This window comes from Callospermophilus lateralis, chromosome 4 (assembly GCF_048772815.1).
Source record: "Callospermophilus lateralis isolate mCalLat2 chromosome 4, mCalLat2.hap1, whole genome shotgun sequence".
NCBI classification, from domain to species: domain Eukaryota; kingdom Metazoa; phylum Chordata; class Mammalia; order Rodentia; family Sciuridae; genus Callospermophilus; species Callospermophilus lateralis.
In genome coordinates, this window is record NC_135308.1 from 147,421,598 (window position 1) to 147,447,481 (window position 25,884).

Here is a 25,884-nt window from a genome sequence, read left to right on the forward strand (position 1 = left end):
TTATGCATTTTCATTAAGGATGTGGTAATAAAATTGCATCTCTGTGCTTAAACAAAAGGATGCTAGGTATTTGTGTTGATATTGTAATTTTTATGCTAAAATCCCCTGATAAGAGTAGTAATTACAGCACCTGCAGAGTAGATGGAAGAAAGTAAATATTTGTGAAACCTGGGATGCAGCAAGATAAAGAATTAGTAAATAACAATTTACTTATGAACTTGGTAATTTCACTTAGAGCTTCTGTTGCTGCTCATGGAACAGGATAACCAGGCACCAATGATAGAGCCCTATTATCAACACCTGAATGCCAGAACTGGGTTCTCTTTGAAAACTTTAATCCTTTTCCTTTTCCCCACAAATTTATTGCTTTTGCGGGGAGAGGAAGTTTTGGAATACATCAGTACTCTTGGTAGATATGATTTTGAATTTTCTTTGTCTCCTGAAAAAAAAAAAAGGTGGAGGGTCAGAGCTGAGTATCCTATATTTACTACTGGTTAATTCCTTAGTGAAGAGCTAAGTCTCTATAATCATACTGACATTAAAGCTTAATTTTAACTTCCTCCTTAATTGAAAATATTAATTCTTTTTCAGTGCTTTAGTTTTATTAAAAGAGATCATGTAAAGTAGGCAATCAAGAGCTGCACTGTCCAATATGACAGGCACTAGATGCATCTATTTAAATTAAATTAAATTCCTTAGTTGTCCTACTTTCCTTTCAGCCTTTCCATAGCTACATTTGACTAGTACTATCATACTGGACGATGCAGATATAGGAGTTACTATCAGTGTCAGAAGTTCTCTTGAATGATGTTGATCTAGTTAAACTAGAAAGAAAATAATGAAAAAGGTACTCTTCTTTAGTACCCCCCCCCCAAAAAAAATGGTCATAGGATCAGTACATCTTTCTTATCCTCTCAGGCTTTCCTTGAGCAACTACTAAATTAGATTTAATTGTGGATATATTTTATAAGCATATATGCTCTTAAATTTGACATTGATTTCAAGGTGATCAGTAGATTGGGGACTTTGGATTGGAGGAGTTCTCATACTGTTTCCATAGGACATGAAAGTGTTTTCTATTGCTGCATGACAGTAAATACCATGATATTCAAGTCATTGTATTTAAAGTTCACTTCATATTTTTTTCCTGAGCAAACAAATTTTGCTTATTTTTTACTTGATTTTTGAGAACAGTATCATAATGTTGCCTCCCTCCAAAACCCAACAATATTTCTGAGTTAAAAGAATCCCTTTAAAAGTATATTTAAGGCTTGCATTCCCTTTGAAAGGTTAGGGGTATTTTTTCTTTTGGTTATTTCAAATTTATATAAGTATCTGGTGAATTATAATTTTCAGATCATGTACAGTTTTTGACTTTTTAATCTAGATGGTGAATTACTACTCTGTGAAGAATAGTAATTACAGCACCTACAGAGTAAATAAAACAAAGTAAATATTTATGAAACCTGGGATGTCACAATATAAAAAATTAGTAAACAACAATTTACTTGTGAACTTGGTAATTTCGTTGTACCTGATTGGACACATTTTTGTTAGTATTCTGGTTTTACATTCCCAGCAAAAATCAATAGAAATTGTTCTGCTGATATTTACTGTTTTTGAAGGGCATTCATTCCAGAATTCCTTATAGTGAATAATTTATGAAAGTAAAATATAGACTTGCTGAGAATCATCAGTGTGCAATTGTTTTCATTTTTAAATTAAAAAAAATTTAATTTAATTTTGGAGTGCTGTTATTGGAAACTTATTCTTTAGATTAGAATATGACTATTGATACTGGCAGTTTGTTTAAATAATTTTTAATGAAAGCAGCACATAATTATAATTTCCATCTCACCCATATACCTAATTTTTTCTTCCTTTCATGTAGAAAAATAATTCTACATTTTGAAATTTCTTTCAGCTATTTTTGTGTGTGTGTGTGTGTGTGTGTGTGTGTGTATGTGTGTATGTGTGTGATGCTAGGGATTGAACCCATGGCCTTGTGCCTGAGAGGCAAGCATTCTACCAACTGACTATATATATCCCTAGCCATCTTTCAACTATTTTATACCAAGTTTTTAAAAAAAATTCCTTTTTTTTTTTTTTTTTTAAATAGGGCAACTGTGGTGTAGTTTTGTCTTCAGAGTTGTATACATTGGCCTGGTTCATATTTTTTCCTCCTGACTGCTTCATGAGCTTCATAATACCTTTAGTTAAATAACTTATTAGTTTCTGTGAGAATAATGAAGATTGGTTGGTTTTTAAAGTTTTAAACATAATAAATGTTTCATTGTTCATAGTTATCTAGTCTACTAAATGTAGAATTGAACTTAGTTCATTAAGTATTAACAAATATACATTTGTTATTTAGATGCCAGTATTTGTGGGTGGAACTCACAAATATTTTGTGAATGAAAGCATAACTAAATTATAATAAGTAAAAAAATTATACTTTATGTTTTAAAATAAAGGAGACCATTATGCAAAGCTTGATATATTAGTCAAGTTGCTTTGATAAAAAAAATCAAAATTATTTGTAGTAATGTTAAGGGGTATATGTTGCTACGTTTCAGTCTTCTCAAAAATCAAGTTATTTTTAACTTATTATAAATTAAAATTTAGTTTTTATTTCATTGTTTTGAAGGAGTATTATCTCAAAATCAGATGAAAGCTGAAGAGTCTGATGTTTGGCAGTTATTACTGCCCAGTCACAAAGGGTCCAGAAAATAGAGATCATAGGAAACATCTGTGTTTCAGAAAATGTCTTTGGTGGCTCTTAAGAGAGAGGTTAATGGAGGTCATGATTACGGTTAGAGAATCCTAAATGCATTACTTTATATCACATAACTTAGATTTTATTTCTTGAATGATCTGGTTTTCAACAAAGTTCACCTTTATAGTAAGCAAAGGATCTTTAAAAAAAAACAAACATATAAATGAGGTCTATTTCAAATGAAACATCCTCAGTTGTGACAAATATTAGTTTTTAGAAGAACATTATAGTCTTTTTTTTCTTTTTTAAATTGGGCTGTTGGAAAAACATACTTTTTAGTGGGTGTCTTTTCTTTCAGTGTATTTTAAAGAATACGCAGTGAACAAATGATAGGAACAATTGCAAGCAAATATTGCACATATTTTGTTCTAATCAATTATTGTGTAAAAAGACTCAATTTTTTATCATTATTTTTGTTTTTAATTTTTTTTTAGTCAACAAATCATTTATAAAGGAGTAATCCATAGACTGTGAAAAAAACATTTTCAGTACACACACTTGTTTATAAAATATGCAAAGACTGGAAAACTCAACAATCAGCTAATAATGCAATTAAAAATTAATAAATCACATAAACAGGTGTTTCATTAAAGAGAATAATCAAATGGCAAGTAGGCATATGTAAAAATACTCAGCCTTATTTGTTGTTAGAGAATTTCACATTAAAACCATAATGGGGCTGGGGTTGTGGCTCAGGGGTAGAGCACTTTCCTCTCACTTGCGAGACCCTGGGTTCGATCCTCAGCACCACATAAAAATAAATAAGTGAAATAGAGGCATTGTGTCCAACTACAACTAAAAAGTAAAATATTAATAAAACCCCAAACAAACAATAATGGGTGGCCGGGCATGGTGGTTCACGCCTGTAATCCCAGCATTTTGGGAGGATGAGGCAGGGATTGAGAGTTCAAAGCCAGCTTCAATAAAAGCGAGACTCTGAGCAACTCAGTGAGACCCTGTCTCTAAATAAAATGCAAAATGGGGCTGGGAATGTGGCTTAGAGGCCAGTGCCCCTGAGTTCAATCCCTGGTTACTCCCTTACCCCCCCAACCAATAAAACACAACAACAACAAAAACAAACCATAATGGTTTTCAACAAAGTTCACCTTTGGTACAATACACACGCACGCGCCTGTGCGTGCGCGAGCTTTCTCTCTCTCTCTCTCTCTCTCTCTCTCACACACACACACACGTATAATTTTTTATTTGCAAAATAAAAAATGTTAACAAACAATAAAATAAATCTGTTGCTGTGTACCATATGATAAATGAGAGAAGGAACAATTGCAACAAAAGCATTCCACAGTCCTCTCTGAGCCTGGCAGCAGGACCGTTCAATATGTTTTCCAAAATATTAAGTCTTCAAACCTATCATTTACCCAAGTTTTCACTGACCTTCATGTAGCAAATATTACAAATTACCACACACAGGAAACACAGATGTTTCCGTGATCTCTATTAATTAATTTAAATATAAATGATCTAGATATTATAATTAAAGGGTATAAATGTTCAACATGTGTAAAAAGCAAATAGTAGCTATATGCTCTATGCATATGTTACTCTTTAAATATCAATACACCAATGTGTTAAAAGCAAAAGGAGGGGAAAAAAAACATGAGAAATCTGAAACAGAGCTATTAGTATAAAATTAATTTCAAGAAAAAGTATTATTAGAGATAAAGGTAAACATTTCATAACATAATATTGTAACTTCTTCAAGAAAGTATAATAATCCTAAGTGTATATGTACCTAATAACAATTTCAAAGTGCTTGAAGTAAAAATTAATAAAACTAGAAAACAAATCCACAATCATTTGGAGATTTTAAGCCCCCTCACTTTGCTGGAAGGAATAATGATATAGAAGGCTTAACAACATTAATCAGCCACCTTGACCTATTTGTTATTTCCAGAAAACTATATATAAAAATGATATGTAGGGGCTGGAGATGTGGCTCAAGCGGTGGCTCGCTAGCCTGGCATGTGTGCGGCCCGAGTTTGATCCTCAGCACCATATACAAACAAAGATGTTGTGTCCGCCGAAAACTAAAAAATAAATATTAAAATTCTCTCTCTCTCTCTTAAAAAGATGATATGTAGAAAATTAATAAGGATAGACTGTATTCTGTCATAAAATAAACTTTTTTTGAGGGAGAAATTTTTAAAATTAAAAGACTCAAATTTAAACTACAGTTAATCATTGTCTAAAGATGTACTGGATAGTTGCACTTTGTCATCTTTTCTGTATATTTTAAAATTATAATGAAAAGATGAAAAGGATTTTAATTTGAGATAATAAAATGCTTCTAATTAATTAATTGCTTATCTTTATTGACTATAAGTCGGCAATAAACACCGGAGATGCTTCTACCAAGATCTAGCTTTGTTTTTTGTTTGCTTTTGGTCTGCTAGTGATCCAATCCAGAGCCTCACTCTTCAAGCCCTCCACCATTCAGGCACACCCTATCCCCACCACTAAGACATTGTTGCTTGCTTCAAAAAGTTCATAATATATAGATAGAGACAGGCAGGATTTTTATGGAAGTGGCATATATGTGTTAGCAGAGTGGGTAGGACAGGTTGATTGTCCCTTATGAAGTGTTTGGGATCAAAAATGCTTACATTGAGTATCCGTAGCCAAAAATCTGAAACTTGAAACTCTTTGAGGATTTCAGATTCAATTTTGGAGCATTTTGAATTTCATATTTTCAGATTGGAAATGCTTAATCTGATAGCAAAATAATAAAAGAAAAATACAAGTTGGAAATTGATTATGATATATTCTGATGAAAGGTTTTAAAATATAGGCTAAGAGTTTTAGGAAATCAGTATGGGGTCTGAAGAGTTATTAACGTAATTTTGTTGAAATTGATTAATTTTAACTGATTTGAATAAAGAAAAAAGTATTTTTAAGATAGTTAGTTGATAACCTGTTCTGTCCTGTGTAGGAATCTGTCATCTTTTACCTTAAACAATAAATGAGTCTTTGAAAGAAAGAATTTTATGTTGTTTATTTTTCTTTATGTTCTTTTAAGAGTGGTAAAACTAAGAGCTCAAGAACCATTTCATGTGATCTTTTTTTAAGGCTTAAAACATCTTGAAAAAATAAACACATTTAAATTAGATGCATTTATAAAATGTGTTATAGCAGAACACTTACTAAAAGAAGATTTTGCGCATGATTGGTGCCATAGGAACTTGAACTTCTAGGTCATTTTTTTTTAGTTCAAATTAATATTATATAACACTCTTACTTTCTTCTCTTATGTCTCTTAATGATCAAAAGAGCTAGGTTGATATGTTTATACAGGTTGAGCATCCCTAATCCAAAAAATCTGATATCTGAAATGCTTCAATATCCAAAACCTTTTGAGTGCCAATATGATGCCACATGTGGATAATACCACACCTGACCTCATGTAGCAGTCAAAATGTAGATGCACTAAAAATCTTGTATAAAGTTACTTAAGTCTATCTGAGTAAAGGTATGTATGAAACGTAAATGGAATTCCAGATTATGCAAGATTTCAGAATCTGAGAATAAAAGCCAAATCTGAAACACCTCTGGTACCAAACATTTCAGATAAGGGACACTGTATATGAATGTTATTTAAAGCTGTCACTCAACTTCAGTGCTTTCTTTCCTGAAAGCATGTACCATGTTATTACTTTACTGTTCCATATTTGTCTCTATGCTATTTCTGAGGAGACAGAGTGGCATATTGGCCCTAGAATTAGTCTACCTGGGTAACTGAGTCTTGGCAGTTCAGTTTTTGCTGTAAGATCTTAGATAAAACATTTCCTGTGTTCTCTTTAGATGAGAACTCTGGGTCTCATACCTTTAAAATTATTTAGATTTATTAATCATAAAGGAAACAACATTTTAATCAGAAAGGTAATATAATGGTGCTAAAATTTTCATGGCATTAGTTTTTATTTCTAATTGTAAACTGCTGACACTCAAATATAACTTTATTATTTTTATATAGTTCTTGATTAAAATTAGTGACACAATTCTTTTATTAGGAAGTGGCTGTTTTTGTCTTTGATAAAAAGCTGATTGACAAATATCAGAAATTTGAAAAGGATCAGATCATCGATTCTTTAAAACGAGGAGTCCAACAGTTAACACGGTTACGACACCCTCGGCTTCTTACTGTCCAACATCCTTTAGAAGAATCAAGGTAAATTTTTTATAGAAATTTATATAGGAGACTTTGTGAAAAAAGTTAAAAATAACTATATTTGGTCTATTTCAAATATTATCAGTGAAAAATTGTTACAAACTGTCATTCTTATATATTAGTTTCCTAAAATTTATTTGCATTTTGCATGTATGTCTCTTTTTTTGAATATTGATAAAGACTTACTTCACATTTGCCTTGAGTCTGTATTTAAGTGTCTTTTCTATGCTCAGCACTACAGTAGTCAAAATGGAAGATGTAAGAGAAGTATGGAGTATATTCACTGCCTGAAAATGTCTGCCTTGCTAATTTTGCTAAAATTTCTTGTCTCCTTTTTATTGAGGCAATATTTGAGGACCAATTTTGTGTGTGTGGCAGGTGCATTTCCAGACATTTAATCTCTGTCAATCCATAGCTTTCATTTACTTTACTATTTTTTTTTTTTTTTTTTACTTGAGGATGATCTTAGGAAATATTGCTGACCAGAAAATGAAATTTATGTAATCTTGACTAGACCGTCACGCCTGTAATGCTTTTAATAATCCTTTAGAAACCCTAGCTTTATAAAACCTTTTCCATATTATTCATAGCCCAAATTGTTTTATTTGCTCCTTCTTAGCAGACTATATTCCCATTTTAATTTAGGATCCTTACTCAAGTGATTTGCCATTTGTGTTCTGTAGTCCCTAGTATTTTAAGGATAGGAATGAAACAGGCAAGTAGGGTACACAACTGTCAAGAGTTCCAAACTTCTCATCTCCCTTCAGCTACTGTAATTTTGCTTTGGCATATTAGATTTCTCAGAAAATTCCTACACTAGAATCTTTACTAATCAGTGCTTCTAAAAAAAGCAGGAGACCACCACCACCACCTAAAAGAAGATAGAATTCACATGTGAAAACTATCCTAAATGTTTTACATTGTTTAACTTATTTAAGTTTCACAGTAATGTAGGATGAGGATCAGAGATATTACTTAAAGCTGGCAGAGATGTGATTTCTGAGCCCACTCTTTTTGTTTAACTGTACCATGCTATGCCTCCCCAGAAATTTGCTCATATATCTCTTATCATAAAAATATCCTTATTACTTGTATCTACAGCTTATATCTCATAATTATATTTTTAAATTTCTCGAGGCAAACAATATATTACGCTTTCTCTGTCTCAGCAACTTCTTTTATAGTGAATTAAACATTATAGAACTAGAATTTTATTGGTAAGCAGAAAGAGAGAATTCACAGATTACTTTAATATATCTTAATTGTGAGGTTGTAAAAATTGTAGAAACATTAATAGACATAGGAACACTTTAGGAAAGGAAAAAAATAGGTTCTAGTCATTAATGAATTAATAATATTGAATGGCACAGAAATTATCCAAAGGAAATCTCCTACAGAAAGGATAATTCAAATGAAAGTTCAGAGTTGGTGATGTGTATGGGAATAACAAAGGCAGTAATTGAAATTTAACCAGGTTAAAATGGATTTTTTTTAAGAACATGAGTAAAATGAGCAGTAGACTGAGGAATATACTTTGAAATGTAGGGAGGTTAAAAGAGCCAGGGAAGGAAAAAGGAGAAATCATTGTCATATGGCAGGAGAAAACCTGGCAGCATGTTATAGAAGCCAAGGGAGAGGGACAAAAGGACCCAATTGCACTGGAGACTGAAGAATGGAAAGAAAATAAGAACTGAGAAGAATCATTACGCTTAACTAGTGAGAGGTTATTAGTGACATTCAACAGTTTCAATAAGATGGCAGTTTGTAACCAGAAAATGTAACAGAATCCAGGAGAAGACATGTGGGTCAAGTCCTGTTGGAGGAACTCAAAGGAAGATGGTTGAGGAATCAGTAATACACTCAGGTAAAGTTTAAGGCTAATGAGTTTATTCAATCATGTTTGATGAACTGTAATTTTTTGTGAAGTAGAAAGTGGCTACTAGGTAAATAGTAGATAAAGAGAACCATGGAATAAGAAATGAAATAAGAGGACTGTGAATAAATGTTATTGAATGTTGAAAAACAAAGAGAACAAGATTCAACTATACTTTGTGTAAAAGAAACCTGTGATGGTCATTACAGGATTAAAATTTGCCCAGTAAAAGATAGGTAAGGCGATAGTTTATTGTTGGTCATTGGGAAAAGAAAGGAATCACATGTAACAAGGACTGAATTTGTTGTACAAACATACTGGGAAGCTAAGTTTTGGTGGAGGTGGTGAAAATAAATGACTGGTAAGAAGCTGTGTTTGGGAAGTGGTCCTTAAGAACATATATCCTTTTTCAATGTGATTAATAATAATGGAAATGAATTTTCATGAAAGATTGTAAGGCCTTAGAACTTGAATGATAATCATAGATTTTTGATGTGACTAAGGATGAGTTTTTGGGTTGAGAGAGAGAGTATTTGAGCAACTTCCAGAACAGTTCTGTAAAAGAATGCCTTAGTGTCCTCTGGGTTAATGAGCTGAATCCTAGGCATAAAAACAAGATAGCATCCTTCATAATGACTGAACAGGTAGGCAATATGATCCTTTTCTCTTTCAATCTTAAGTAGATCTGTCTCTGTCTGATATATATTGAATATATGTGCTTTTGTTTGAAAAATAGGTTCAAGGCAGATAAAAGGTTATTTAGATATTATAGACATGTGAAACAACGAAGTTCATATTAGTGGCACAGAAACTTGGTTTAGCCTTGTTGCTATACTACCTTGTAATCCTTCATTGCCAGAGCCCAAAGCCTAAAATGTTAGGGCTAGAGCCTCAGATGGTTGGTAATTGTAACAGCAATAAGAAGAGTTTATTGAGCATGCACTAGATGCTTTGCTGTGTATTTTATGATTATCTCATTTGATCTTCACAGTAACACTTGAAGGTGCATCTGTTACCATCATTTTACATACAGGCATAGTGAAGCTCTGAGTTAGGGTGTGCAGTGTCAGTAAGGTGGAGAATAGGCATGCTTGAGTTCTTGATCATTACTCTATAAAGCTATTGAATGTCAATATCTAATGTTTTCTGGATTTTTAATTCTTATACACCAAAAAGCAATGATTAAAAAAATTTAAAACTGCAACACCTTTCAAAAATAGATAAAAGCAAAATTGCTTTAATTGTAAGTAAGAATGGGGTACTGGGGGTATGCTTGTTCCTTTTCCTGATCCTCTTGCTCTTGAGACATCAGTGGGAAATCTGTAGGTTCCCTGAGTAGCATATTGTGAAAATTACAGCTTTAGAAATAAGGATATCATATGTACAATATAACAATATTTTAAGTAAGTTTATTGGTTTCCCATAAGGAATATCAGTCATTGAAGAGGAACAGTTGAAATAATATTTTATTTCATGATGTTTTAAGTTAAAAAAAAAATGTATCAGTTGTCATAACATTTAGTTTGGAAGATTGATTTATCCAGGATAATTCATATATAAAGCCTCCTGATATTGTTTGAAATGTTCTATAACAATGCTGACATTTACAAATCTAAAATAGTCTACCTTATCAATAGTTTAATAGGATTTCTAGTAGTTTATGTATATTTGATTTTGATAGTGAATAAAAAATGGTAGTAATAACTCTTTCTTTTTGAAAACAGGGACTGCTTGGCATTTTGTACAGAACCTGTTTTTGCCAGTTTAGCCAATGTTCTTGGTAACTGGGAAAATCTGCCTCCCTCTATATCTCCAGACATTAAGGATTACAAACTTTATGATGTAGAAACTAAATATGGTTTACTTCAGGTATGTATTTTTATTTAACATGTAAAAATTTTTCCTTTAAGATTATTTTTGGCTTTTTCAAATTTATTAGACATTGTAAACTATTTTATATAAACCTTTCGTTCTTGTTAGTAATTTGAAAAAAGTTTCTGTGTTGTATAATTTTTTTTTTTTGCAGTTTATTGTTAGGCTTGGATAATATTTTAAATATATAAAACTGATAACTTTGGTAAACTTTGAGGAGGGGAACTTATTGATTGGTAAATGGGATGGGTTCCTTTTGATGTTTTTGAATTTTTATTCATATAAGTAATTTCATAAAGAAAATTATAAGTTGAAATATAATATTGAATAATAATATTACTTCTCTTAAAAAATTTAGTAGATACCAAGAGATATTATTGGCTTTTCCACATACTTTTAAGATTTTTCTTTCTTTTCTTACCAGAATAATATCTTCAGCTCCATATAGTAGATTTATATAACAGATTCTGAGATCCTGGTGGACAGAGATCATGTTATTGATTGACTGATTATGGTACTGAGGAGTGAACCCAGGGGGCATTTTACCACTAAGCTATACCCCTGTCCTTTTGTTTGTTTGTTTTTGAGAGGCTGTCACTAAGTTGCCCACATTGGCCTTGAACTTGTGGTCCTTCTGCCTCAGCCTCCAAAGTAGCTGGGATTATAGGTATGTGCCACCTTGCCTGGCCATTTTATTTATTGTTTAACAACTAGCTGTAAAACATAATTGGCATACTTAATAAGCTGCACATATGTGAAATTTGACACATATACTCCTACGAAACTATCACCAAAATCAAGATAATGCACACATCCATCACTCTCCAAAGCTTTCTCATATTCCTTGTATCCTTCCCTCTCTGTATCTTGTCCCAGGAAGTCACTGACTTGCTTTCTACTCCTATGGATCAGTTTGTATTTTCTAGAATTTTTATAAATGGAATCCTATAGGTGTGTGTTTTTTTAATCTGGCTTCTTTCAGTCAGTATAATTATTTTGAGGTTTACCCATATCATTGTATGTATCAATAGTGGATGCATTTTTATAATGGAGTAATAGTCTATTGGATGCATATACCAGTTTGTTTATCCATTTATCTGTTGATGGTCACTAGCATTGTTTCTAGTTTCTGGCTAATGGCTAATGAAGCTGCTGGAATATTTGTGTACAAGATTTTGTATGGACACAGATACTTTCATTTCTTCTGATTAAATAAATAGCTGTGAGTGGAATGGCTAGATCAAATGTTATTTGTGTGTTTCACTTTTTAAAGAAACTGACAAACTTTTTCCAAAGTGGTTATACTCTCTTTCATTCCCATTAACAGTATAATGTGAATTAGTATAATTAATATATTATATCTTTGTTAAAAACTCTGTTATTTTCATATCTTTTTTTTCATATCTTTGTTAAAAACTCTATTATTTTCTTCCTTTTAGTTTTAACAGGCGTACATTAGTATCTCTAGGTGGTTTTAATTTGTATTTCCCTAATGAATAATGATACTTATTACATTTTCATGTTTCCTTGCCATATGGATATTCTCTTTGGTGAATGTCTGTTCAGACATTTGCCCAGTTTTTGAAAGTTTTCTTATTAATGAGTTTTTAAGATTTCTTTACATGTTGTAGACACAAATCCTTTGTCAGATATATAATTAATAAATATTTTCTCCCAGTCTTTGGCTTATCTTGTCATTTTCCTAACTATATTTTTTAAAGAATGGTGGTAAAATTCCATCTTTGTTATTTTTAAATGTATGTTTAATCCATTAAATATGTTGACTTGTTGTACAGCCAAGACTACCATCCACATTTACATAACTGTTTTCATCTTGAAAAACTGAAACTGTACCTGGTAAACAATAACTCTTATCCCCCGCATACCCCCAACTCTTGGCATCTACAGTTTTACTTTCTGTCTCTGTGAATTTGACTACTCTGTATACTTTATATAAATAGATCCCTTTGTAATTAGCTTATTTCACTATGTCCTCAAGGTTTATCCATGTTATAGTATGTGTCAGAATTTCCTTCCTTTATAAGGTTGAGTAACATTCCATTGAATGCGTGTACCACATTATAAGCAATTCAGTTGTACTTTCATCTATCAACTGACTCCTGAGTTGCTTCCATGCTTTGGCTTTCGTGAATAATCTGCTGTGAACACACACACACACACACACACACACTCTTTGAACAACTTTTTTTTTGTGTGTGTGTGTGTGTATGGTGGAGGTACTAGGGATTGAACCCAAGAAGATATTATACCCCCAATCCCTTTTATTTTTTGCTTTTAGACAGGTTGTTGTAAGTTGCTGAGACTGGCCCTGAGTTGCTAGGATTATAGCTGTGTGTCATCATGCTTGGTTAAATCTCTATTTGAGATCCTGCTTTCAATTCTTTGGAATATATACTCTGGAGTAGAATTGATGGGCCATATGGGGTTTCTAGTTTTAATTTTCTGAGGAGCCACGATAAAGGAGTCACCTGTTTTCTATAAAGCCTACACCATTTTACATTTTCACTAATAGTGCATGCATGTGGATTTTAACTTCTCCATATCCTTGCCAATATTTACTGTTTTCTCTTTTTACTTTAAAGTATCTAGCCATCCTGCTGGATATGAGATGGTATCTCATTGTGATTTTATTTGCATTTCCTAATGATTACTGACTTTGAACATCATTTCATGTGCTTATTGGCCATTAATATATCTTTGTAGAAATGTCTAGTCAATAAGTCCTTTGCCCATTTTTGAATCTGTTTTTTTTTGTGTGTGTGTATGTTATCTAATTATAAGAGTTCTTCATATATTCTTTTTTTTTTTTTTTGTACCAGGAATTGAACCTGGGATGATTAACCAGAGCCACACCTCTAGCCTTTTTTATATTTATTTGGAGGTAGGGTCTTGCTGAGTTGCTTAGGGCCTCGATAAGTTGCTGAGGCTGGCTTTAAACTTGCTATCCTCCTGCCTCAGCCTCCGAGCTGCTGGGGATTATAGGTGTGAGCTACAGTGCCCGGCTTTTCATATATTATTGACATTAATCTCATATCAGATATGTAATTTGTAAGAGTTTTTTCCATTTTGTGGGTTGCCTTTCACTCTGTTGATTTTGTTCTCTGATGCACAGAAAAAATTTAAATTTTGATAGTCTCTTTTATATACTTTTCCTTCAGTTGCCTCTATTTTTGGTGTCATAGTCAATAAATTATTGCCAAATCCAATGTCATGAAACTTCCCTGTATTTTTCTTTTAAGAGTGTTATAGTGTTAGGATTTAGGTTAGGTGTGTGATCCTTTTGAGTTTTTGGTTTTTGTTTTTAGTGTTGGGGATTGAATGCAGGGTCTTGTACATGCTAAGTATTGCAAACTACCCTAAATTACACATCACCCGGCCATGACTTAATTTTTATTTATGGTGTAAAGTAAAGGTCCACCTTCATTTTTTTTGTAGGTGGTTCTGTTTTCCTAGTACCATTTGTTGAATTCTGTTCCTTTCCCATTCAGTGGTTTTAGTATCCTTGTCAAAAGTCATTTGACCACATATACAAAGGTTTATTTCTGGGCAACCTGATTCTATTTCATTGATTTGTGTATTATAGTAACCATCTGATCTTTTTTCTCAGTCCTAAAATTGTTCTAAAGATTCCTGAGATTATTAAATAAAAACGTCTGCCAAATCTGTGCCTGAAATGTACAATAAGCAAAGAATTTATTTTTTCTTATAAAAATAGGGAATCTTTTCTAAATTTGATAAACTTTTTATATCTTGAAATTTATACTTGGGGAATATGTGAAAATATTGAATATTTATTTAATATTTATTTAAAATATTGAATATGTGAAAATATTGAATATTGAATATTGAAAATGTGAACTTTTTTTTAATACTAGAGATTGAACTAAGGGGTACTGTAGTACTTAACTACATTCCCACATCGCCATCCCCTACCTTTTATTTTTTTAGTTTGAGACAGGGTTTTGCTAAGTTGCTCAGGATCTTGCTAAGTTGGTGAGGCTAGCCTCGAACTTGCAATCATCCTGCCTCAGCCTTCTGAGTTAACAGGTGTGTTCCACCCCACCTGCCTGAAAATGTAAATTTTAAGTGAACTTCATGAGTTCAAATGTGTTGTAAATGAAGAATATCCTTTTATTTGGAAAATACTATTAAACCTCTTAATGTTTGCTTATTGTACTATTCACTTAGTAGTATTTAGGCAATTAGAAGTAGCAGGTTGTATTTAAGAGCGGTAAAAAGTGAAACTGGAAAGATAGAAACATGTCTTACTGGTGATGGGAAATAATGAAAAATTGTAAGCAAGGCAAATGACATGGTCTGAAATGTATTTTAGAGCTATCAGTCTACAAGACCAGAATTTTGGGATAGGGAAAGCATATGGGAAATAATCCCTACAACATAGAGTTTGATGTCAGGATCAAATGTGTGAATTTCTAAATGTTTATATAGTATTTAATATAGGAAATAATTAGTGATAGTTTTGTTTTGCCAGAGCTAGATTGAACCCAGGGCCTCATATATGTTAGGCAAGCACACTATCATGGAGCTGCTTCCCTAGGCCAATTAATGACAGTTTTTAAATAAAAGTCCTGCTCAGAAATCAGAGGAAGGAGGGGCTGGGGATATAGCTCAGTTGGTATAGTGTTTGCCTTGTGTGCACAAAGCCCTGGGTTCAATCCCTAGTGCCACAAAAACAAACAAACAAACAAACAAAAAGATTAAAAAAAAAAAGATTTTAGCAGAAATCAGAGGAAGGACTAGAGGTACAGAGTGCAGTTAGGCAGAAGTAGAATAGGTCCTGATGGCTGACTAGACATATAGGAATTAGAAGTAGTGTGGAATCTTATTAAAAAAATTTGTATTTCACAATTTGAAGTAATCCACAGAGATCTATATAAATTGAGTAACCTGCTCAAAGTTTCATAGGTGGTAAGTAAGGAAGTAGGGACACAAACCCAGATATCTTCTAAAATTGTGCTCTTTGCACTTTTTTTTTTAGCATGGACACAATATCTTTATTTTGTTTATTTATTTTTTATGTGGTGTTTAGGATTGAACCCATTGCCTCACATGTGTGAGGCAAGTGCTCTGCCACTGAGCCACAACCTCTTAAGTGTTGACTTGTCTTCATGTTGATAACTGTAAGTGGGGATTTTTAAAGAGAATTAATTCTCAAGTTGGACAGCTATATGGTTAGCATAGTTCTGGGTGCTAAAGGCATAGGGGTGAACAAATCAAAAAATCTTTCTCATTTGGAAACATATTATCATGTGGGAAGACAGTAAATTGGATTTTGATGAAATGATGTTAAGAAAAAAGGAGGGAAGGGAAAAGAGGAATATTTGGATGAGAGAGAAAAGGGATGTACTTTTGAATGGGATAGTTAGAATAACATCCCACTGAAAAGGGGGGCATTTGAGAAAAAACTAAAAAAGTCAAAGAAACCATATAGGTAACTGAGGGGAAAGAATGATTTAGGTAGAAAGAACTTCAAGTATAAAGTCTCTGAGACAGGATCATGCATGAACCAAGGAATAGTGAAAATGTCCAAGGAATAGTGAAATACCTATAGCACTAGAGAGGAGTAAACAACAAGACCAGTAGTTGGAGATAAGATCAGAGAGCTATGGCGCGGGTTGGGTGGGGTAGGTAGGTCTTTTACGCTAGATGAATACTTTACTCTGAAAGGGGAAGCCTTTAAATGGTTTGAGCAGGAAAAGTGACATGATCTGGGTTATATTTAATAGATTACTCTAGTTACTGTATTGAGGATTAAAGTGTGTAGAAGGGCAAGAGCAGAAGCAAAGAGATAAAGTTGGTGGCTATTAGAACAATTCCAGTCAGAGATAATGATGGTCCAGAGCAGGGTAGGTAGGTGGTATATTATGACAGTGGAGGTAGCAGGATTTGCTATATAAGAAAAATAATATAGTACAGGATAACTTAGGTTTTTTTTTGCCCCAAACAACCAGAAAGGTGAAGTGATTATTAATGGATACTGGAAATACTACAGGAGGAAAGAATTTGAAATCATGAGAGAAACTTGATTTGGATTCCTCTGAGATTGGGATACTTATAAAATTCAAGGGGAGAAAAGTCATGAAAGTAGTCAGATAATCAATCTGAATTTTAGGACAAAGGCTCAGTCTGAAGACATTGAGAATAGTCAGCATATAGGTGATAATTTTTTTTCACAATACCTTTATTTATTTATTTTTATGTGGTGCTGAGGATTGAACCCAGGGCCTCGCATGTGTTAGGCGAGCGCTCTACCACTGAGCCACAACCTCAGCCCATAAGTGATAATTAAAGTGTTGGGAACATCAAGAAAGTGAGAGTAGATGGCAATTTGCAGAGGTCCAAACATTGTGTCCAGGACATTTGGAAAGTAAGGAGGAAACAGCAGAATAGTCTGAAAAGCAGTGCTCAGTGGAGTTTGAGGAAAACCAGGGACAGTGTTATCCTTGAAGTCAAAATCTACTTCTTGCCCAAATCTACTTCTTCTGGAGACAGAAAACTGGTCTTTCATTTTGTTTCACAGATTTTGTGATAATATCAGGTATAGATATAAAAAAATTAACCAAATATTAATCCAATGTGAGGATAAATGAATATCATCTGAATAGTTGAGAATAGCACAATACTGTTCAGAAAAACTGAACTAGTATGTAAAGTCTTAATACTCACTATCTGTAACTCAATCAAAAATTCCCTCACTTTTTGAACTCTGGAACGGAATGAATTTGGATAGGAAAAGGTGTTTTTTTTCTTCTGTTTATGTGCATGTATAAAGGAAATTAATAGATAGTTGTACTTTGGTTTTATAGTTAGATTTTCCCCCCTACTAATGCTTAGATTGTCCTGCCAGCTGAAAATATCTAAACTTTTGCATTTATGATGAGATTTGATTGCTAGGTGTCATTAAAAACTGTTTTTATTGGAAGAACCAGCAGTAATTATGATTTTTTGGGGGGGAGTATTATACTGTGAATTGAACTCAGGTCCTTGAACATCTGGGCTATATTCCCACCCCTTTTAAATTTTTTTTGAGAGAGCATCTCACTAGGTTGCCCACCCTTGCCTCAAGCTCCCTCAGTCTCCTAAGTAGATGGAATTACAGGTATGTACACTATGCCCAGCTAATAATTATGATTTTTATGACACATTGTATTGTTATAAATAGAGCTTTATGTAATAGAAATTTTTTTTCATTTATAGGTTTCTGAAGGTTTATCATTTTTGCATAGTAGTGTAAAAATGGTTCATGGAAATGTTACTCCTGAAAATATAATTTTGAATAAAAGTGGAGCCTGGAAAATAATGGGTTTTGATTTTTGTGTGTCTTCGACCAATCCTTCTGAACAAGAGGTAATGAAAGTTTTATTAGTCTTTGAGTTTTTTAAAGCCATGGAAATTTGTGATTATATATAGAATGGACTAGAGAATTTAGTGTAACCTCTGTTAAAGGGTACAAGTAGGCTATGTGGTACAAAATTTTTTTTTCTTTTTGTTTTAGTTGTAGGTGAATACTTTATTTTTTTGTGGTGCTGAGGATCAAACCCAATGCCTCACACACGCAAGGCAAGCGCTTTACCACTGAGCTACAGCCCCAGCCCTACAATAGTTTTTTTTTTTAATTTAAATTTTTAAAAAATATTTATTTTTTTTAGTTGTAGTTAAACACAATACCTTTGTTTTATTTATTTATTTTTATGTGGTATTGAGGATTGAACCCAGGGCCCCACATGCACTAGGCAAGCGCTCTACCCTGCTAAGTCACAACTCTAGCCACTAATTTACATTTTTATAGAAAATTTCTAGTGTTCATTGCATCTAAAAATATGCTTCAGCTCATTAACTCCCTACACGTTAATGTTACTTGAGAAAAGGATGCCACAGTTAAATAAGTTTAGAATTATTTGGTTAAATAGTTTTTTTCCCCATTCAGAATGCCAAATACATTAACATATATTATCTCATTGGATCATGGAATTTTCTTTGTGTAGCATAATGACAGGAATAATGATAACAATAACCTTTATTGAAGCATTTTCTTTTTTTTTAAAGAGAGAGTGAGGGGAGAGAGAGAGAGAGAGAGAGAGAGAGAGAGAGAGAGAGAGAGAGAGAGAGAGAATTTTTTAATATTTATTTTTTAGTTTTCGGCAGACACAACATCTTTGTTTGTATGTGGTGCTGAGGTTCGAACCCGGGCCGCACGCATGCCAGGCGAGCACGCTACTGCTTGAGCCACATCCCCAGCCCTATTGAAGCATTTTCTAAACACTTTTCATGTGTTTACTTATTTAATCCTCACAGTTCCTTAGAGAGGTATAGAAACAATATAAATGAGTGTTAGGCTCATAGAATAAAATAACATGCCTAAGTTTAGATGGATTTTAAGTGGTAGAGTCAGAATTTGAACTTAGTCTTTGTGCTTCCAAAAAAGTGTGAACCTTTGCATGTTTATACTGCACTTTGTATTGATAATTTGTTTTCAGGAAGAGAATTCACAATAATCACAAGAGTTTTTGAGAATTCTGATCTCTCATTTTGTTTCATATACTTTCCATATTTGAGGATTTGGGAATTTTACAATTGAAGATGATAATAACATTTTTTATTTTATTGTATTGTATTTTATTTATTTTTATGTGGTGCTGAGGATTGAACCCAGTGCCTCACACATGGTAGGCAAGTGCTCTACCATGGAGCCGCAACCCTGGCCCTGATAATGGCATTTTTACTTACATGACTTAGTACAAATTTAAAGATACATTGCTTGATAATGCTTTGCTTTCATTAGAAATATTTAATTGATGTCATCTCTTTTCTGTCTTACTACAGCCTAAGTTTCCTTGTAAAGAATGGGACCCAAATTTACCATCATTGTGTCTTCCAAATCCTGAATATTTGGCTCCTGAGTACATACTTTCTGTGAGCTGTGAAACAGCCAGCGATATGTATTCTTTAGGAACTGTTATGTATGCCGTATTTAACAAAGGGAAACCTATATTTGAAGTCAACAAGCAAGATATTTATAAAAGTTTTAGTAGGCAGTTGGATCAGGTATTTGCCTATTGATATTTGCTTTCATTAATAATTAATTGTTTCTTTCTTTTTCCTAAAGTGTAGCCAAAATTCTTAAGAGTTAGTGCTTCATTTTATATTATCATAAAATCAGTATAATAAAAGTGATTTCTATAAATAATGAAGACTAGTTAAAGTTTGTTATTACAGCTTTAATCTTGCATTTACCAGCGTAAATATTGAAATATGGTCTAAAACACTAGGCTTTTATTTTAGGAACGGAAACAATTTCAGGTATTAAAGATAAGTGTTTTAACAGTGAAGTTAGTGTTTTGTTTAATCTAAAAACATTGAGTGAAATTTAAAAATCTTTCTAAAAAGACTGTCAGTATAAATGCATATTTTTTGAATATTTTGCACTCAATTTTTACTGTTATCACTCTTGAATAGTTGAGTCGTTTAGGATCTAGCTCACTCACAAATATACCTGAAGAAGTCCGTGAACACGTGAAACTGTTGTTAAATGTCACTCCAACTGTAAGACCAGATGCAGATCAAATGACAAAGGTGAGTACACACAGATTTCTGCATTAGTGGACAGACAAAAAAATGAAAAGTTAAAATAGATTACTTTTTCCTAAATCAAGATTCGGTCCCTAGATGATATCTGTCTTTTTGATTATGTTGAATATTCAACCTCTTTTAAAACAGATAAATAATTTGTGTACATAAAATCTGTGTTAGAAAAGTAAGATTTCAAATAAACAGAGTCCTAATAATCATAATTAGGTATGCAGGCATTCTGCTCCCAGAAGAAGTCTAGCCCTCTGTTTGGCTCATGTAAGAATGGATTTTAATAAATAACTAGTGCTGTTTATGCCTTCAAGATATTTTTACTTAATTTTTACTTATTTTTACTTAATATTTTACCTAATCTTTCACTATTTTAGAGGTTTATGTGTATAAAAAGGTTGTTGCCTAGCCAATTCAAAGGTACTAATTCTGAAGATTTGAACTTGAAAAATAATTTATTTTCTTATTCTGATTTTTACAATTAGAATTAAGTGCTCTTTAGCATCTTGTGTTTCTGAACATATTTTTACCATATGTGGTAATTTCAGATATGAAAAGTTCTTTCAACTTAATATTTATCAAAATAATTTATTTCCATATATTAGATTCCTTTCTTTGATGATGTTGGTGCAGTAACACTTCAATATTTTGATACCTTATTCCAAAGAGATAATCTTCAGAAATCACAATTTTTCAAAGGACTGCCAAAGGTTCTACCAAAGTTGCCCAAGGTTTGTTGTTGATTCATTTATAATAGCCAGGATTTTTAAATTCAAAGTTTACTTCACTTACTATAATAACTCTTTGAAAGAAATAATAAAACTTTTACTTTAGGTACATAAATAATTATATAAAGTTACAGATTGAAGCCAGAAAGAAGTTATGGTCCAAAAATTATTGGGATTTGAAAAGTTGGACATTAAATGTCAGAAGTCTGTAAACTTCATTGTGGAAATCACTGCTTTACCAGTAGTTAAGTAGATGCTTTTGTATTGATGCTAACTTTTCGATTCCTTCATAACTCTTTCTCTGACATATTTAATCATAGGTGTAAAGTAGTAAAGTAATGGTGAATGATAAAGCCACAGATTGTAAAACTAGTAATTCCTAATTGCAAAAATATTTCCAGTGTTTGATTTATGGAATAGCTATTGGTTACCTGTTATTTGTCTAACCATTTACTTAAAGAGAAAGAGGTAGCATAAAATATTGTCCCTGCTCTCAAGGTATTTTAGTAAATGTGGGGTTAACATGCATGAAGCAGCAATCAATGCAGGATAGTGTTTAAGTTGTATCATATGAATCATAGTAATGAAGGAATTAGATGGGAAATGTTAGTGAAAACCAAGGAAGATTTCCTTAATATATAATAATTTTATTTGTCTGATCTTGTATAATTAGCAATAGAATCCCATTTTTCTCTAAAAAGTGTAGTTTCAACTGTAAGTTACATGGTCACCTTGCCTAGAGGGATTGGAGGCTTTACATTTCAGTGTTAATATGAAAGACCTGAAATAAATTTGGTTTTATAAAAACATTTTTGCCTTTCAGCGTGTCATTGTGCAGAGAATTTTGCCTTGTTTGACTTCAGAATTTGTAAATCCTGATATGGTACCTTTTGTTTTGCCCAATGTTTTGCTGATTGCTGAGGAATGCACCAAAGAAGAATATGTCAAATTAATTCTACCTGAACTTGGTCCTGTATTTAAACAACAGGAGCCAATCCAGGTATGTTTTGGGTATTTTTTTTATATTTATCTGTTATTCATGATAATGACTACCACTGAAAACAAAAGAAGTGACTATGTGACTTTTTAAAAATTGAGGTAAGTATCTGATCTTGCTTTTTCATTAGTCAGAAGCTACTTTGCATATGTGAACTATTCCTAAAATTATAATTAAACTTTGCAGGTATTTGTCTACAGTGCTCCACAAGTTACTGTCTCAGTGCAGTGAAATTTTTCATGTGTTATTTTGTTCCCAGTTAACTTTATTGAAAGTTATAGGTTTGGGAAAAGAAATATTAATTTTGTTTATTTTGTTATTCTGGTCTTTAGTTGGTGCCAGTTGTTTTTCTTTATTTATTTTTTGCTAATACTTTCATTAGAAGAGTGAAATGCTTAGAGCACCGTGGAAGTAATGTGTGTGTGTGTGTGTGTGTGTGTGTGTGTGTGTGTGTGTGTATTATTAAGTGAAAAAAAGTTAATTTCTCATGTGGATTCTGTAAAATATGTATTTATCAGATTAAAGGTCATCTGGATTTAAGAGCAGTGGGGTCACATACCTGGATTTGAATTAGGACTTTTAAATCTTTTTACTGGAAGTATGACTAGGTTTAACATTACCATCTTAACGCTTCTATTTCCTCATTTCTAAAATGAAAGGAGTTGTTGAGATGAAATGAGCTTTTTTGAAAAAAATATTTTTCTTATAGATGGACACAATACCTTTATTTTATTTGTTTATTTTATTTTATTTTTTTTTAAGAGAGAGAGAGAGAGAGAATTTCAATATTTATTTTTTAGTTTTTGTTTGTATGTGGTGCTGAGGATCGAACCCAGGCCGCATGCATGCCAGGCGAGCATGCTACCGCTTGAGCCACATCCCCAGCCCCTATTTGTTTATTTTTTATGTGGTGCTGAGAATAGAATCCAGTGCCTCACATGTGCTAGGCAAGCACTCTACCACTGAGCCACAAACCCAGCCCTGAAATGAGCTTTTGTGGCATATATAATTGTGTGTTTCTGTCACTATATGGCAATAGTTTATTAGTCAACTATCAACTATTTGATGTAATGGTTTTGTAACTCTAATCCTTCCCTTGGAAAAGAGGCAGTCTATGGCCAGGTTCTTAGGGACTAAGGAAGGAGAAAGAATAGGGAGGGTCCTAGTCTGTAACCTTTGCAGCAAGGCTCCCCACCAGTGCTCAAAGTGTTAGGAAGAAAATTGGTGTAGTCACATGTTCCCTAAGCTATGTATCAGTCAAAATAGTATCCTAAGAAACAATGTGAATTTTTATTTAATTTTTTAATAGCCTTATTTTATTAATTTATTTTTATGTGGTACTGAAGGCCTCACACATGCTAGGCAAGTACTGTACCACTGAGCCACAACCCCTGCTCCAACAATCTGAATTTTTATTTGCGCCTATTGTTTGGTATTTTTTCCCCTTTACCTGCTCAGTTAAAAATTCCTCCTGAGGGCTGGGGGTGTGGCTCAAGCGGTAGTGTGCTCGCCTGGCATGCAAGCGGTCCGGGTTCGATCCTCAGTGCCACATACAAACAAAGATCTTGTGTCTGCGGAAAACTAAAAAAAATAAATATTAAAAAATTTCCTCTCTCTCTCTTTAAAAAAAAAAAAATTCCTCCTGAAACTTTTTAACTAAGTGTTGGCAAGTTAAGTATTCTGCATGAATAGAAGGGGTAATTTGTTTCTTATTATTTAGATATGTGGAGGCAGCCAGGTGGTGGGGAAAACAGTATCAGGGACACTAAATTTCTTTCTAGAAGTTTTCCTTACAGACCTTTTTATGTCCGTACCTTCTCTTTTTCCCTTGAACTTCATGGAAGCCAGAGATGGAATGTATTGTGGGACGTCCAACTTCGTTGCCCTCAGGCTTTTATTTTTTTACCCAGTAACTTTTCAGATATTGGTTAATTATACATTACTGTACGTGTGTGAGAGTTATGAAATTAGTCTTTATTTAAATAATTAAACCAAGAAAAGATGCTTAAATATTATGCTCTTAGCAATGTAAGAGACTTTATTTCTGTTTTTGTCTTTCATGCCTTCAGGCTAGCAACATGGTGAGTGTCAAAGTATAAACTTATTCTTTCGAAAAATGTTAAATTTTGGCATAAATCTAATCTCTTAAAGATTCTAGATATTAATACGTTTTCCCCTTTTTCTAAACAGATTTTGTTAATTTTCCTACAAAAAATGGATTTGCTACTAACCAAAACTCCTCCTGACGAAATAAAGAACAGTGTTTTACCCATGGTTTATAGAGCACTAGAAGCTCCTTCTATTCAGATCCAGGTACAAAGCTTGTTTTTCTTTAGTGATGATTTTGATTCTTAAAGCAGAAAAAAGAAGTCAGGTCAAAGTCAAGTCAAACCTTAAACATTTTAGGTTTAAGTCATAACATTTCATATGAAGCTCAGTAGTAAATATATCTATTGAATTATATTATTGATGTACTATTATTAAAATGTATCTGTTTATAACTAAAGAATCAGTTGATAAATGCCTGTTTCATGAACTAGACCATATTTATCAGAAATGTAATATTGTGGAACAAAGTTGGATTTACTATGGTTTGAATTATTGTATACTTCTTTCTGAATGGATAATTATCAATGAAGATTTTAAAAAGGTTTATGTGACTTTCTTATGAAAGCATTAAGTATTTTCCATGCTCATAATTTTCTTTCATGCCTGATAACTCAAATTTTTGTTTAGTAATGCTGTTCCTCTTTCAGTGAAGTTAATTTGTATTGCAAGGAGATAGATAAGCACAGTAATTTAGTGTGACCACTCTTTTTTAAAAATATTTTTTAGTTGTAGATGAACACAATATCTTTAATTTTTATTTATTTATTTTTATGTAGTGCTGAGGATCGAACCCAGGGCCTCATGAGTGCGAGGCAGGAGTGATACCACTGAGCCACAACCCCAGCCCCAGTGTGACCATTCTTAATGCATGTGTAGTCAGTAACGCTTTTGTCACTAACTCTGTGGCTTCCTGTGTTCTCTATCAGAAGATGTCTTTAATATAAAGACACAACTAGGACAGAAACAAGACTCTTTATTATGCTTGAGCACAAGGAAGGCAGCATGTAGGAACAGAAATCCCAGACTAACTCAAAGGACAAAAGTGTACAGCTTTTATGGCATCTACAGAATAGGGAGGGTCCTAGTCTCTTGATGTCATCACACATAGATGTGGAGTTTTAGTTGCACCTGTTCTCTTCATCATGCTTCTTTATGCATTGCATGTTTCATTATAAGCTGAATTTCCACCTTGTGTACTTTTTACTATGCTAATAAAGTAAAGATAACTTCAGATTACTTTAAGTGACTATTCTTTCTATATATGCATTCGCTTCTTACCATGTGGAATTTGCTCCTTTTTCTCTGAGAAAGTCCCTCATGTTTATAGAACAGGGAAAACTATTGTCCTGTCTCAGTGGGTTTGATTTTAGTGACATTGTCTTGTCTTGCCCTGGTTTCTTGGTGTTTCTGATGACCACATAGTTTTAGAAGGCTGAGCTGATTTTCCAACCTCCTGTCTTTGGGTGTATTATTTTAATTTTATACCCTTGAAGATTGGTCCATTGTTTAACTCCCAGTTTTCTGGTATGTCTGTTAACCTCATAAGACTGAGAGCTGGCTTGGTTGTCTCATTCTTTTGTGAGATATTTTCCCTCCTTTATTGTTAAGAGGTTCTGTTTTTCCATGGAGGTCCCTGCTTGTCTCATTTTGTCTTACAAAGGCGATCTTAAAACAAATACTTTGTTAAACTGTTAATTCTGTAGTTTTTGCTATTAAAATTTT

At 32.9% G+C, this 25,884-nt stretch overlaps 1 protein-coding gene across 3 annotated transcripts in view; it reads left to right on the top strand.

Annotated features, from left to right (window-relative positions):
- Positions 1-25,884, top strand: part of Scyl2 (SCY1 like pseudokinase 2) — a 61,962-nt gene that overhangs the window by 12,474 nt on the left and 23,604 nt on the right. For all 3 annotated transcript variants that reach the window (XM_076855004.1, XM_076855006.1, XM_076855005.1), the window contains exons 3-10: positions 6,805-6,962; positions 10,560-10,704; positions 17,947-18,096; positions 19,573-19,794; positions 20,206-20,322; positions 20,934-21,059; positions 21,880-22,056; positions 24,244-24,366. In XM_076855004.1, coding sequence (XP_076711119.1) covers positions 6,805-6,962; positions 10,560-10,704; positions 17,947-18,096; positions 19,573-19,794; positions 20,206-20,322; positions 20,934-21,059; positions 21,880-22,056; positions 24,244-24,366 — 1,218 coding nt within the window. The remainder of the gene's footprint in view (positions 1-6,804; positions 6,963-10,559; positions 10,705-17,946; positions 18,097-19,572; positions 19,795-20,205; positions 20,323-20,933; positions 21,060-21,879; positions 22,057-24,243; positions 24,367-25,884) is intronic.